This window comes from Alligator sinensis, unplaced genomic scaffold (assembly GCF_000455745.1).
Source record: "Alligator sinensis unplaced genomic scaffold, ASM45574v1 scaffold59_1, whole genome shotgun sequence".
Taxonomy (NCBI): Eukaryota; Metazoa; Chordata; order Crocodylia; family Alligatoridae; genus Alligator; species Alligator sinensis.
Genome location: NW_005841878.1, coordinates 2,763,745 through 2,779,080, shown reverse-complemented (window position 1 = coordinate 2,779,080; position 15,336 = coordinate 2,763,745). Strand labels below are relative to the sequence as shown.

The 15,336-nt window shown below is 42.3% G+C and overlaps 1 protein-coding gene across 1 annotated transcript in view; it reads left to right on the top strand.

Annotated features, from left to right (window-relative positions):
* Positions 1-15,336, top strand: part of EPSTI1 (epithelial stromal interaction 1) — a 103,462-nt gene that overhangs the window by 84,357 nt on the left and 3,769 nt on the right. The window contains exons 8-9 of the mRNA XM_006017315.3: positions 6,670-6,743; positions 9,762-9,867. Of these exons, the coding sequence (XP_006017377.1) occupies positions 6,670-6,743; positions 9,762-9,867 (180 nt within the window). The remainder of the gene's footprint in view (positions 1-6,669; positions 6,744-9,761; positions 9,868-15,336) is intronic.

Below are 15,336 nucleotides of genomic sequence, written 5' to 3'. Positions count from 1 at the left end.
TTATCCCCACGTGGGTCCTACCGATTGCCTGGCTAGCCATATAAGAGGCTTGAGCGGTTTCCGCCCAGGCTGAAGAGGACTCCACATCCATCTCGTGGGGACTCTGGATACACGGCAGGGTAATAGAGACCCTGTGTGAGATTCAGAGGAGCTTGGCGACCTGATCCATCGCCCACCTCTTCCCGTCTTCGATCGCAAATTTTATAAGACGTATCTCCGATTTCGATTTTGGTGGCGCGTTCACCCAGAGCAGCCGGAGCTCTGTTCCGTGGAGCCTAGCAAACTCCATGTGACCGTTCGTGTTGTCTGTGTCTGTAACCGCAACTCAAGCAAGTTTTCCAGCCTACACCACTGCCATCTCGGTATAAGTAAACAATCTTTAAAACTACTGCTAAGCGTTTGTGCCTAATTCCAGCTCGTCGCCCTCCCTCTCCGATCCAGCGTGCCCGGGCTGCTGGCCACAGCCCGCGTGCAGCACGAAAAAGGGCTCGGGTCGCTCCCGGCCCGCACAATTACAACAAATGAAGGAAGAACAATGGTGCAAGGTAAATATACCATAATAGAGTAACACTTTTATGTGCAGCATTTCAGCATAAAATTATGCTATGTAATCAATTAAACGCATTGATCATTGGGACGTATTCATGCAATCTGTCCTCAGGAAAATGCTTTGGACCAGTCTCAGACATGACAGAGAATGAGCCAAACTGCAAGGTCCAAACCTAGACTCAAACCTCTACAAAGTTGATGGGGTTTGGATCTGTACGATGGGTTTGTGCATTCAAACAACCATGTAAAATGTTTTAGATGACAGTGCCCTATTTTGCACTCCAAGTAATCAACCTCCTCTCCTGCAGGCTGAAATACTGTAATCTTACTGAGAGTTTCAGGAACCCATGCTAACCTCAGATTGCGAAGGTGATTCTGACTAGAGAACCAATGCCAGTCCCCCGCAAACTGGAGTTTTAAATGAAAACTTAGTCAAAATGTCTTCAAAACTATTACACTACGTATCCAATATATCTACCACTCTCTATTCTTTAGCTAAAACACATACACACTACATCATTTTAAATATGATAAAGATTGCTAAAAACACATACTGTATGAATCAGATCTGTACATGTAACACTGATGTATGTCTAAAATGCATCCTGTCCACTCTAGGGATGCTTGTAGTTTCTGGTGAAATAACCAGGCAGGTTTGTGTGCGCTAAAGTCACTTCAAGCCAGGACACTTGGGTATTGGGAGCAATTTAGTCATGGCAGCACTGAGTTCAGCACAGGCTGAAAAAACAGTCTGTATAGCTGGGTAAATACTCTGATGGTTGGTTACCCAACCGATGCTGAGTCCCACGCACAATCTGCGTCACTGCAGCAGTGATTGCCCTGCAGACATTGTCTTAGATCCTTATGTAATAGGCCCAATCTCATTTAATGAGTCTGATGCTAGAGACAGACATTGCCAGATGGAGTGGATCAGCTGTTCCAGGATTTGTCCCAGCACTGCTGATCTGCTTCATTGGGCAAAACACACATTGCCCCTGAGGCTACAGGACAATGGGTCACATATTCTCCTGGGCTTGAGGGGCCTGATCCTATGTTCACCAGGAATTCCTGCACAGGATCAGGTCCCTTGAGCCCTGGGAGTACCTGCCTGGCTTTCTGCTCTTACAGAAACAGTCCCCTGGGACCTCTGGGGCACATTTCTTTAAGCAGGGATGGGTGGGCAGGTGTTCCCAGGGCCTGATCCTGTGTGGAAATGCCTGGGGTGTGCAGGATCAGGCCCCTTAAGCCCCTCAGAGAGCAACTGCCCAGGATGACTGGACAGTGAGAGCAGTTCCAGGCTGCCCACACTCTCTGACCACAAAGCAAATAGACAGCCAATGCAATGATGCAGCACAAATTAATACTACCTTTGTCATGCCCACAATTCTTGGGCATTTGTGGCATGACAAGGAGCACAGATGTCTGTTTGTTTGGCCTTTGTGCTGCCATAATATTGTTAATGGGGGCACAAAGATGACAAAAGGCATCATCCATTTCCATCTTGCAAGAACTGGGCATATAACTCAGGTCTCCTGACTCCCAAACGTTTCAAATCATTAAGCATAGCATTACTTTTTCTCTCATTAAACATAAACCCTTCCATTGTTCTAGTACCTGGAATTATGAATTCATCAAGATAAAATGCCTTCATTAAAATATATTTAAATATATTGTAGAACTTACTACTTTCCCAAAGGGTATGCACACTTTCTTCTGTATTTGAAAACCAAAAATATTCTTTTTTAAATGAAACAGTTGTGGGTATGTCTCATACATAACTGTAGACCATCACCTGTAATAATTTAGGAAAACTGACTCCTGTCTATTATAGGGCTGGGGCCATTCTGATGTATAAGGTAACTCTTAATTTCAGGCTATTTACTACTTTCCATAGATCTTTAAGAGTGCAGTGACTACGTGTGATATTTTTGTGTTGATAAGTAGAACCAAGGAACTCCCTGCCTTAATAATTGCTGTTTTACCTACTGGACAAATTAATATAAATCTACAGTAAATTGTACATGTTTTCAAAGCTTCAATAATTGTCCCTCAGATTGATGTTTGCTCTTTCCCACTTCAAACGAGTGTTTATTCATGCAGCTGTAAATTCTGTCTTGCATGCACCTCTTAGTGCAACGTAGCCATAAAATGTATAGGTTTTGTCAGTTGTACTTTTTTGGAACAGGTTTTAGCATGCACTGCTTGATTTAAAATTTTCAGTGCACTTCAAGCACAGCATCATATACAAGCAGTATATTTTAGAGCGTTACACCAAGAGAAGGCTCAACATATTGGAAAATCAGATAGCGGATTTTAATTTTCGGGTTGAACAGTTATTTAAAACAGTGAAAATTAAGCTTGGCTTTTTTATTTCTTAAGTTTGTTTTCCTTGTAGGGCTAGGCAAATATTGATACAGAACACATTTTCCCACTTATTTCTTGACTGATTTATATTGATTGTATAGTTTTATTAATGTTCCATTTCATTTGTTTTTATTTTTGGAGTTCCTTCTAGTTACTGAAGCTTTCTATAAATGCATCATTTTATTTTTAAATGCCATCCTTACCACTACTCAGTTTCTATGAAAAATATGCAGGATGTGTCCATTTTTCCCTGGAGAACACTTTTCCTCATAAAAGTCTGTAATTCCAGTTTATGTTGCCTGTACCTATAATAATGTGAGATCTTTAGTGTCAGTAATTCAACTGGTCTCTGAGATGACATGTCATCTTGCATAGTAATACAGTGATTCAGCCACTTCCAACAAGTTACATGGAGCTAATGTTTCTTTGCTTAGCACTAAATATTTACCGGAATGCCTGACTGTGAGTCGGAGCAAAAGGAGACGGAACATGCCTGCCTCATGTAACTACCTTTAATCATAAACACCACTGTAATCATAACATTAAAATGTATAGGAAGGGGGTATAAGGCATAACAATGCTCATGTAGTATTGAAGTGATGTAGCCATGATGGTCCAGGAAATCTGTGAGAGCCAAAAGATATTGTGAATGATATCTTTTATTGGACCAACTGCATGTTTGGAATAGATTTAGACAAGTTTTTGGGTATCAGAGTACTATTCTAAGTATGTGTGATACCTGATAGCCTGTCTAAAATCTTCTCAATTATTCAGTTGGTCCAATAAAAGATTATCACCAATAAAAACTCTAGCCTCTTAATTATGAGGCATTAGCAAAATGCCTGTCGTGAAGGATGGGTGGCGGGGTGGGCGAGGATGGAGACACATGTCTGGCCCCACACCCTTCCCCACTGCTTCAGGTCCAGCCCTGCTCCCTGCCCCTGCCTCGCGGCTGCATGTTGCAACTGGCAGGAGCTGCCCATGCCCGCTCCCCATGTGGCACCCTGCAGCCGCCTCGCCACGCCCCCCTGCACTCCATGCTCCTCTATGCCATCACGAGTCCCACAACCACAGTCAGCAGGCACTGCCCGCATAGGTGGGGCATGGCTTGAGGCCTCGTGGGTGGGCCATGCGGCTGCAGAGTGCCAGACAGGAAGCAGGTGCAAGATCACTCATACCTGCCCGCGCCCGTCATACCTGCTCCCTGTGCAACACCCTGTGACCATGTGCCACACCCCCCGTGCACCACATGCCGTGCCCCCCACATGGTCACAAGCCACACCCCCACTCCACCCTACGGGGTGGCATGCCCCACTCCACACCCCAGGGCTCTCCCCACGCTACTTCCCACAGCAGGGAGCACAGCCTGGCCCCAACCGCCTCCACCTGCATGTCTGTCTGTCCATAGGCTCTGGGCGGCACGTGAGCAGTTTGGCGGGAGTCTTATGGACAGACCTATAGACAGAAGTGTCATGGTTTTTATTATATTAGAATTCTTCTAATAAAACCTGCAAGGGACTGACTCTCAAATAGGTTGCAAGGAAAAATGGAGGGTTGACAGGAAACATTTTTGAGGCAAAATAAGGCATTATGCTGTAATGCTGGCTAAAATGTTTTAAATAGTACTGATGTTGCATTCCTTCTTTGTACTAGCTTCATAGGCACTAGGATGTAAGGTAGGATAGGTCTAGGAAGTATGTGGAATTTCCTAAAACATTTACAAATAGTTCAAACCACTTTGCCCTCCAGATCTGCATAAACTAAACCTCCATCAGAATTTATCTAGTGGCACTTTTATCACTACATTAAAAAAAATTAGGGACCAGTCTGGCAATTCATATGTAAGCAACCTATATTCCTGAGAACAGTCCCATTTGACTTCAGTAGCACTACTTAGAATCAAAAGTAGGGCTAGCAGTGACCCTCAGATGTCATGTAGTCCATCCCTCGGCTAGAGGCTGGTTCCCTATCCAAACCATCCTTTACAAATCCATTGTCTAACTTATTAGCAAAACTACAGTCAACCCTGACACAACCACAAGGCATAACACGCTAGCCTGCCACACAAGGCAGTGAGACAATGATGGTAATTATCCTGCTACTGTGAAGATTGTTAAAATATGCTCGAGAGATCCAAGGAAGAGGGCCACACCCCCTACAGTCTGTACCAATGTGACTATTGGGTAACAATTCCTTCCTGACTACAAATATGGTGATTGGTTTGTCCCTGGGCTGAGGTGTAAGACTATCTAGCCAGAAATCTCTAGGTTTGAGTCTCAGTGGACACATCTACATATTCATTAATATGCTGTAGTTACTGTGCATTAAGTTTAGTACTTGATTAACTAAGTATTAAATCGATGCACAGTAATGTATGCTACTGTGCAGTAGCTCCAGTGCATGGCTATTTAGTGATGCTTGCTGTGCAGTAGCCTAATATTGATGTGCAGTAAGTAGCGTATTAGCACAGATTTTGCTCGGTATGCTACTGCGTGATATTATTAGGCTACTGCATGGTTAGCACCTCATGTAGATGCGCCCAGTGGAAGTATTGGAACACCTTAGTCAAGCTTACTTACATAATTTAGAACTTCTAAGCACGTAGAGGCCACATGCTTGTGTGCCACATTAGCAGGGACTATGCCATTGGGAGCCTGAGCCTCCAGTTCCACATGGCATGGATACCCACACCCATTGCATTACACATGCACACTCTTCCTTCTTCCCTACTGCAGCACCCTGCCCTCAACATCAAAACCAGAGGAGGAAGGGGAATCTGGAGATTCTGGCTGCTATTGCAATCAGACAATAGGGTGAATTTTGCCTTGATGGGAGCCCAGGGGTCATAACCCCTTACCGCCCCCTGGGCACCAGTTGGATAGCCCTGATTTAGAACAACTTAATGTGAGGTTTGTAGGATCCAGCCCTATAAATTCATTTTGTCTAGCATAACAGTATCCACAAAGTATGGGGCAAGATAAGAATAAATGGCTTATAAACATACCCATACTAATTGCTTTATCCTGGGCCCTGACATTAAAATAGCAAATTCTGTGGAGAGAGTATATGGTAAATGCAACTCCAAAAACTTGAAAAAGTTCATGTTTTGCAGTTTAAAGAGCAAGGAAATTTACATAAATAAAATGAATTCAAAGTCTTCTTCATAGTAAAAATCTATAACTTTTAAATACTGATAGTTATGTTGTAAATTACTTCAATTCCTTCTCCATACGTGCAAGCAGAGGGGAACCAAAACCTGTGCAGATGTGGAGGCCATTAAATCAGATGGAAGCTCCTCATAATATTTCATTTGGAAGCCAGAGCCACAGATGAGGAGAAAAATGGGAACTGGAGCAGGACTACAAGGCATACTCTACATAATTATTCTTCCCTCCTAATCCTACATGCTGCAGTGGTACAAATTACTGCAGACTGTACCAAGATGCAGCAGTGGTCTGGGAACCAGGGGTCAGAATAGAGGTAAAAGCCCTCCATGTGGATGACATTTGCCTCTGGCAGATATCTCTAGATCTATGATTTTAGCTATCCTGTTTCTAACCTTGCTTCTTTTGCTAGAGAGCATGTCCCCTCCATTCTGAAGAGGAAACATTTTTTTGGGTGCAGAACTAAAATTAAGCAAATCTGAGGAAATGACATATTGCACTTGTTAAAGTTAATATTGTGTAGTCAGTGGTCTTTTCAACCTAAGTACATTAATGACATATAGCATTATTTTATACTTTTTATTGTTTCCAGAGTGAATTACTGGAAGTCAAACGAAAGCAGGAAGAGGAAAAAAGAACAAAAGTGCATCAAAACGAACATAGAAGGTAAAATTGAGAAAACAGAACTTGCTGAAATTGCATTCCTATCTAGAAGGCTTCTTGAAATTGCAGCTGTTAGTGGTTTAGAACACTCGGCTCCCTAGCTGCTTCTACTTAGTTACTTATTACAAAGAAACATATTTTGCTCTTCATTCTGCTTCCAAAACAAGGCATTATATTCCAGGGTATATTGTATGCAAAAAATATGGTACTTTCAAGGGTCAAAGGAGGCCCAGAATTTGACTCCTGTGTCCTGGAAAGATGATCTAGTTGACAAGAGGTGGGAACCACCAACACTACTGTTCTGAAAATAATTTGGTGCTATCGAGTTGTAGCTTTTGTCTGCTTTCAGTGACCAGTCAGTTTAGGTGAAACTTTAGGAAAGTGGCTGTTGTGGGTCTCTTCTGAGCATGTGTATGAGTCCATGTTGAGGCACTTTTGGAATTTTGAGTTCCAAAATGGAGATACGTTGCCTTTAGATGTTCATAGGGTTGTGGGGTGCTGTCACACATCCACAAAGAATTGCACTTTTGGATTAGGGGACAAAACACCTTTATGTATGTGGCAGAGCACCTTTGGTGCCTGCCACTTTAAGGGCTGAGAGCAGGCAGGAGGGCAGCTGGCAGGTGAAGGCCAGCCCTGATGAGGTGGTCACATGACCGCAGGAGGACCCAGGGATTGGAGGAGAGGGCTGAGCAGCCTCCATTTTAGCTAAGGCCTTCAGGGCTGAGGCAGCAGCTGATACAAACAGCTGGGGAATGAAGACTGCCTGGCTGGAGCTGCTTGGAACATCTTGGCGGTAAGGGCAGGAGCTATGCGGATTGCAGGAGGCATCTGGTTCTGGGGCATGACTGAAAACTAAGCCCTACTGGGGAAGGATGGTCTGGTGGGACTTCCCATGGAGAGGTAGTTCTCCAGAAATGCCAGGCCAGTTGCCTCCCCAGTAAAAGGTGGACAGGGATGCCTTATAACCCCAGTTCTGCTACCCAGTGGGTAATTTTAGAGCAAGGACAGGCAATGGGGCCAGGCATGTTTGTGGATACCTGAGCCTATGGGGTATAAGACCTTGAGCCCCAGTGAGGGGGTGTAAAGTTGGTCCCAGTAAAGGGACAGAAAAGGGCTCTGGTGAGGGGGCGGGAGTGGATAGAGAGGCCCACACAGAGAAGGTTGCATGGTGGCACCTGAAGGGCTGTGTGTGTGGGGTGTAGAGTAGGGTCTGCACTGGTGGGCCTGAAGGGGCCTGTAGAGTAGGATTGTTCAGGCAACCTGAAGGGCTACATATGGGCCAACTCCCACAAGAGTGACAACATAAGCAAGTTGCCTGGAGAGGGGCTAGTGGCTGAGTTCAGCCCAATGTGAGGCATAAGGCTGGTGACCGCAGGGCCTGAAGGGTTGAGTGTGGGCTGGCCAGAGTGTGAGTAGGAAAGCCTGAAGGGTTGTGTAGAGTAGGGCCCAAGGGGGACCCAAAGGGGCTGCAAGGATCCATGGGAGGTTGAGAGTAGCCTAGTGAGGGGCAGTATGAATGAGGCCCAGTGAAAGTGGGCAGTGTGAATGAGGCCCTGTGAGAGGGGGCGGTATGCGGGGGTAGAATGCTAGAGGCCCAGCAAGGGGCCTTGTGGGGCCGGAGCTGTTACCAATGCATGATGCCATCTGCAAGGCATAGGACACAGTATAGGGAAGGTCGGAGCCGTGTGTAATGCCCTAGGCATTGGGGCATTAAATGGGCAGCCTCCCGCATTTTACATCAAGTTTATTACAACAAGTTGTGGTAGATGAGACAGGGCAGACTGCTGTAGATAGAGGGATAGGCCAACATTGAGATCTGGCCCTAAGAGGACCCCTGTCACAATGTACCTAACAAGACAATTGAAATCTGACCCTTTCTCAGTATCACGAAATATTTTCTATCATTCTATCATGACCCCTTTTGCTTGTCTTCTCTTTCTGCTGAATGGTTCCAGTCTTAATTCTGGGTCTAACAGTCTTCATTTATCTTGATATATTAACTTTTTCCCCTCCATTTATTTTTTGGCAAAAAGCAACTACCTCAACTTTCTGTCCACTCTCCACTTTCTCCCTAATAAAAAGAAATCCCATTCTTCTCCATAATAAACGTTGCATCAAATATTTTAAAAAATAACCACTTAAACATATTTTTAAAATGCTATTTCAATATCTTTGTGTCTCAGACCCAAATGCTGATGAAGAAAGATTATAAACCATAGAAGCTAATGAAGGAAAAGACCTTTTAGATCACTGATGCCATCTTCCTGCGTCCCCAGACAGAAATAATAGAACATTTGCATTTTATATCCTTTGTATAAAAAATGTCATAAACCACTCTAAAATAGGTGTAAATCATAAGCATGCCCATCAGATGTAAGCATAAATGAAAAAGCAGCTTTCAAGCTATTTAAGATGATTTGGAAGGAAAGTGCTTTTCAGATGTATAAAATAAAGGAAATGGCAGAGGAACTCTCTCTGCTGGGGTATGGAGGGTGCACGCATGTATGAAAAAGTTGATTACATTACTTGTAATGTCTCTATTGGCAACAAACTAAAATAGCTTTACAAAGGCATAGAAAATTGGCACCTTCTAGAAATTCTCCTTGTGTAAAAGGTGCTAAAAGGCCACATAAGTCGCCTAAATAGTTACAGCCAACACGGGTAATATAATTGGTGTACTGGCAGCCTAATTTTTTCTGAACCACTTTAATGCATCTCTTATAGCTTTGGAGGCTCACTTTTCAAAGTAGCCCATAAATAATTGTCACATGATTTTCAGTAAAATTGCTAGGAGTTTGTGTGGCTGAATCCCCATGCAGGGATTTGAAAATGTAGCCTACTATAGCCTATGTCATATGATTAGTCACTATGGGGTTTTAAAATAAGCAGCAAAGTTCATAGATGTTTTTAGGCAAGCAAAGCAAAAATGATCCATAGAATTCATAGAATGGTGAAGCTCATAGTCTCTGAACTATTTAGCAACCTTCTATTAATGTTCATTTTTCAATGTTTTTTAAGGGTAAATAATGCTTTTCTGGACCGACTGCAAAACCAAAATCAAGTGCGTGGCACCTACCAATCTGGATATTTTGGGAGCGTGGATCATTTTGATGGTGACAGCTGGGTAAGTTAGAAAAACATCTGTCAAAGTCCTGAAGATGAAAACAATTAGATGTTAAAAAAAGGTTGGGGGGAAGGAATTAGTAGTTTGCCTTCTTCCCAAATAGCATCCCTTTAGTATTCAGTTTGGTTTACATGATGGGCAGTCAGCCAGTGCGATTACTATCAGTTCTACAATCAGTTTTCAAGGAAAAATCCTGACAACTTCCCAAAATAAAAAAATGACAGCTGCCCTTACTGCAGAACTTGATTGCCTTGAATTCAAGACTTTATCACAGCTTTTCTAAGTTCAGAACATGAATAATTAGGTTTTAAGGGATTTTTTGAAAAGCTTTGAATGAAAGATGTTTGAAAATCCTGTAAACATTTTAATACATTCTTGATGGGGGGTGGGGGGAAAAAGCACACCAGAGATACAGCTGTTCATTTATTCCACATAAACTTGAAACAAGAAAGAGGCCTAGTGTGTTCAATTTAAATTACGAAACATTTTCTTTAAAGAGTTTTTTTTTTAAAGAAAAATCATGGAACTTGACTGTACTCTATTAAACTTATAATATTAAATATCAGACTTTGTTCAAGATTAATTAAGACATTAATGTTCTTCAGTTCTAGATAATGGCATCTTTAAGTGATCCAAAAATATTTATAGGAATTCCACGACAGAAATTTCCATTGTGGAAAAAGGCAACTGCTAAAAGGATAATACTGCAGAAGTGGCAATCTAGCAGAGGGATTTAACATTTCAGAAAGGCACACAAGAGTAAATGGATCGGCATTTTGGGGAAAAATATCACTAGCTCCACCAATAATATATAAGCTTTTTTAACAATTTTGATGTGTTTTTAGATTTTTTGCCTTCTGATTAGTCTGCTTCAAGCATCTATGTCTTTTGACTCTTTAAAGGCTTGTACATGTTTAACTCTGTGCAAGGGTAGACCCACTGGCAGCACTGGAATGGATGGCCCATGTGTATAGATAATTGTGTGTATGTCTTTGCAATACTAGGATTGCAGCATGCAATCCTTCCCCCCACAAAAATTGTTGGTGTTAAAATAGGATTTAGAGGTCTTGAGAATGACAAGGCCATGAGTAGGAAGAAAAATCACTATCCCCATTTTACAGCTTGTGGCAGGGGCACACAGTGACTTTCCTCAGCATCCCCCAGGAATCCATGATAGAGATAGGACCTGAAACAAATGTCCTGCGCTCTAGTTCAAGGTCTTAATCCCAAGATTATCATTATACCTAGTCAGTGAGAATTTTGGTATTGACTTCAATGAAGCAGGACTTTGTTTTGAAAGGTAGTTACCATTTGTCATATTCTACCTCCTTATGTTACCCAAGCTAGAGTAGTTTGAATCAGACTTCCATTTAATTCTGTATTATTGTTGCATGCAGCCACTGTATTTATCCTCTCCTTTACAAAAACAATTACATCAAAGCCACAATATAAAGAAATAGTAACAAACCTATTTAAGTAAAACCCCAGGGTAAAAATTGCTTTCTAAGAAAAAAAGGAATATTTTTGTTCCAATGTACAGGGTGTTTATAAAGCCCTTGTGCAACTTTAAACTTTAATAACTTTCAATGTACACATGATAGAAGTTGTAAATAGTGATTGAAAGCAAAATTCATTAAGTTTTAACACAATACAGCTGAAATTTCTAGATTTCAACATAACCACCATCTTTTGTGATACATCATTCAATTGGATTTTCCAACCTGTAGAAAACATTTTCCAGTTGCTTCTGAGTGATTTCATGAATTGCATTTGTGATCCTTACCCTATGCATAGCTTACACTATGCTAAAAAACTTAATAAATTATGCTTTCAATCACCGTTTACAGTTTGCTACTATCTTGGGTATATCCAAAGTTATTACAGTTTAAAGTTGCACAAGGACTTTATAAACACGAGGACTTTATAAGTTGCACAAGGACTTTATAAAAGTAACATATAGGTGGAAGAAAAGGCTGCATAGACAAATATCAAGAAAAAGGGATATATAAAATGATACCTCACGGGAAGGAATTAAAACTGCCAGATTTGTAAGATAGTTCAATAGCAAGAGTAAGAAAGATGTCTTGCAACAGCCTCTAGGACAAGAGAGAACAACTTCTGCAACATTAAAACCCAAAGGCATAAGCATATGCTCACACTTGCACACCTGTAAAAGTTCCATTAAAGCTGATGGGATTGCTACTCACAGCTCACATGCTTAAATCTTTGTAGGGCAGAGCTTCAGATGAAGTCCTTGAGGGAGGGTTCAGGCCCTGCTAGAAATTTCTCTAGAGCGGGAGTTTCTAACCTGTACATTGTTAGTAATTAGTAAAGTTACAAGCAAGGCTTAGTGTCTGAACAGTACAGTTTGAAAAAACAGCATGAGTTTCAAGGTGTTGAGATGTGGGGAGGCAAAAAAGCAATGAAACAGGTCCAGGAAAACAAGGCTGACACAACTCTGTCAAACTCAAATTTGACTTAAAATAAGTATAGAGAGAAAATCTTCAGTGACTTGCTGGGCTGTCATGGATCTCTCTTGATATTCTATCAACCATTATTGCCTGAGGGAGTTCATCCCTTCTTTGGGTATTGCTATCTTCTTGCTGCCAGAAATGACAGATGTCGAGGGCTCAAATGTTTCTAATGTGCAAATATTTTGTCCTTGGATGGATTCAGTTGACACCCTAAAACTAGGCGTTTTAGCAAAAGGAACTAGAGGTGGCTGAGGATACTCCCATGTAAGTTTTTAACCCTTTTACAAGATATCAACTAATAAAACTGCCTGGATGCAATCTAGGGGCATGTCCAGACAAGCAGGAACATACATTTCCCTGGGAACAAACAGCAGTGGTAGATAGTTATGCCATTGCTACTTGTCTCCAGGCATGCCCCTGCATACGCGCTCTGGTGCACAGCAAATTGCCTGGGGTAGGGTAGGAGAGGCTGGGGCCAGCATCTGCAGTGGCGGCAATCCGAGCGCACAGAACCTGGTAGGCAGCCAGAGCATGGGTCTGGTTGGCCAGGCTCTGGTTTCAGGCTGCGTATGCTGCAGCCATGTGCACTGCCCTGCTTTTTTCTGCCCCATTATTTTTATATGCCAGGATTTCCTTTTCATGTATGTCCCCTAGGGGTGTGTCCCGATGAGCAAAAATGTATGCTTTATGGCACGTTTTGAGGCTTTTGAGGCATGGCAAAACGCATGCAATGCACATGGAAAGGTTCTCCATGCTGCATATTTGCAGTGTGGAGCCAAAATGAAATACTGGGAAATCCCGGTATCTAAAAAAAAAAGGGGGCAAAAAAAAGTGGGGTGGCACACGCTGCACTGTGTACCACCCAAAACTGGATTCTGGCCAGCCAGAGCCATGCTTGCAGCCATGCTCTGGCTGCTAGTTAAGCTCCATGCACCTGGATCACTGCTGCTGCAGCCCCAGAAGGCACCCAGGACTCTAGATAAGGCTGCTGGGGCAAGCCCAGGTGCTGGACCTAGCCTCCCCACTCCACCCGGGGCAACTTGCCATGCACCAGAGTGCATGTGCAGGGGCAGCATAACTACATGCCACTGCTATTTGTCCCCAAGGAAATTCACATTCCCACTTGGCTAGGATCTTTAAAGAGTAGGAGGAAGCTGAGCAATAGGTAAAGGATTAGAAACTGTATAAGGCCTGCTGTTAGGAGTGGTTATCTCTCTCTTTGGCTGCCTGGTACTTGCCCATCTAAGTTAGAAACTTGTTAGCATGCAGTGGGAGCTCTGAACCAGAGTCCTGAGACAAGGACCTTATGAACTGTTTTTTAATCCTGATTCTTCTTTGCAACATTATTAAAGAGGAAACACCACTGTGTGTGTTGGATTTTACGTGCTTGAATCCTTGATGTATACCATATTCTTTTCTCCTCAAGTTACCTAAATTGAACACTGGTATACTACCCATATCTTTGGTGTGTTTTTAAAGATAAAGTATAAATATTTCTAAAAATGGAGTTTACTATAAGTGTGTTCATGAAGTGTCAATATTCCTTTTGGGGAGGACAGCAGGGGAGTTGGGGTGGTTATTTTGGTTTGGTTGTGGGTGTGGGGTTTTTTGTGTCTGTTGGTTATGCTATATGGGTGTTGTGGTTTGGGAAAATCAATAACTTCCCCTTTTGTCTCTGCAAGCTACTTTACCTTTGGAACATGGTTCATCATGGGCTGATGGGGAAACCTTATTGGAGCCCCTTATCAAAACACTGGCAGCACATCACTGTTAATTAATTATTCTGGAAAAATGGAAAGATGTCACCTTGGTATTATTAAAAACTTCATAGGGTATAAAATCCCAAGGGTGAATTGTGCTTTACAATAGATGGAGCTTCTCTCAACTATAATGGCACAAATAGTTCATCAAAAGGGTGTAATCAACTTCAGTTTAATAATTACTTCTGTCTTTGTGAAAGAACATCCATGGATATTTTGCATACTTGTATGTATACTTCCAGATGAAATGTCCCTGTACTTAAACAACTGAGGCACTCTTGAGGCCTAGTACAAATGCACAGCAATTCTTTAGGGTTCTTATTTTTGTGTGGAAATTCAGCACCATCAAAGTGCCTTTCCTCTGTTTCATTAATGGAGAACATGGCAAACTGCTGAAATTTATGTGTAGAGTCTTCCCTAATGAAATATTAGTTGTCTTGTTGAAACCCCCTGAGCTATAATAAACTTGGGACCTAGAAAGCAATGTGACACATTATATTCTCCGGCTTCGTGTCTCCATTACATTCTGTGTCATGCATAAGAGTAAGGAATGTTCTTTTGAATGCTGACTCTACTGTTTTGGGTGATGCATAATTTTAATATAGATGTTTAGAAGAGGGAAATAGCTTATACAATGAATGCACAGGTGCATTGAGACAGGAAACTACATTCTGTTTTCTTTCCATATATAGAACAAGAATGTGATGGAAATGAAACTATTCCTAAAAGAATCAAATTGATAATTTCAACATAGTTTTGTAGCATGTTGCATTGGAATAATTCCTCTAGACATTTATTCAATGATGAGACTGTGCTATTTTACTACTGATTTTTCAAGAGATTCAATATGCCATAAAGTTTACTGTTGCATAGCAAAGAAAAATCATGATTGGTCAAGGAACTGTACACAGTTAGGAGACTGTGCACAGGTGTGTGGCAAATTACCCCGGCAGACTTACTTGGATTCCTGGGTGCCTCCTGGAGCTGCAGCATCAGCAGTCTGGGCACACAGAGCCTGGCTAGGAGCTGGAGTATGGCTCTGGCCAGCCAGGTTCTGGTTTCAGGTGGCACACACTGCAGCCACATGCACTGCCCTGCTATTTTTGGTGAGTTTTTAGATACCGGGATTTCCCAGCATCTAATTTTGCCACCGTGCTGCAAATATGCAGTACAGTGAACAGATTAACATGCGCTGCATGCATTTTGTGGCGCCTCAAAAGGCTTTGAGGCACCGA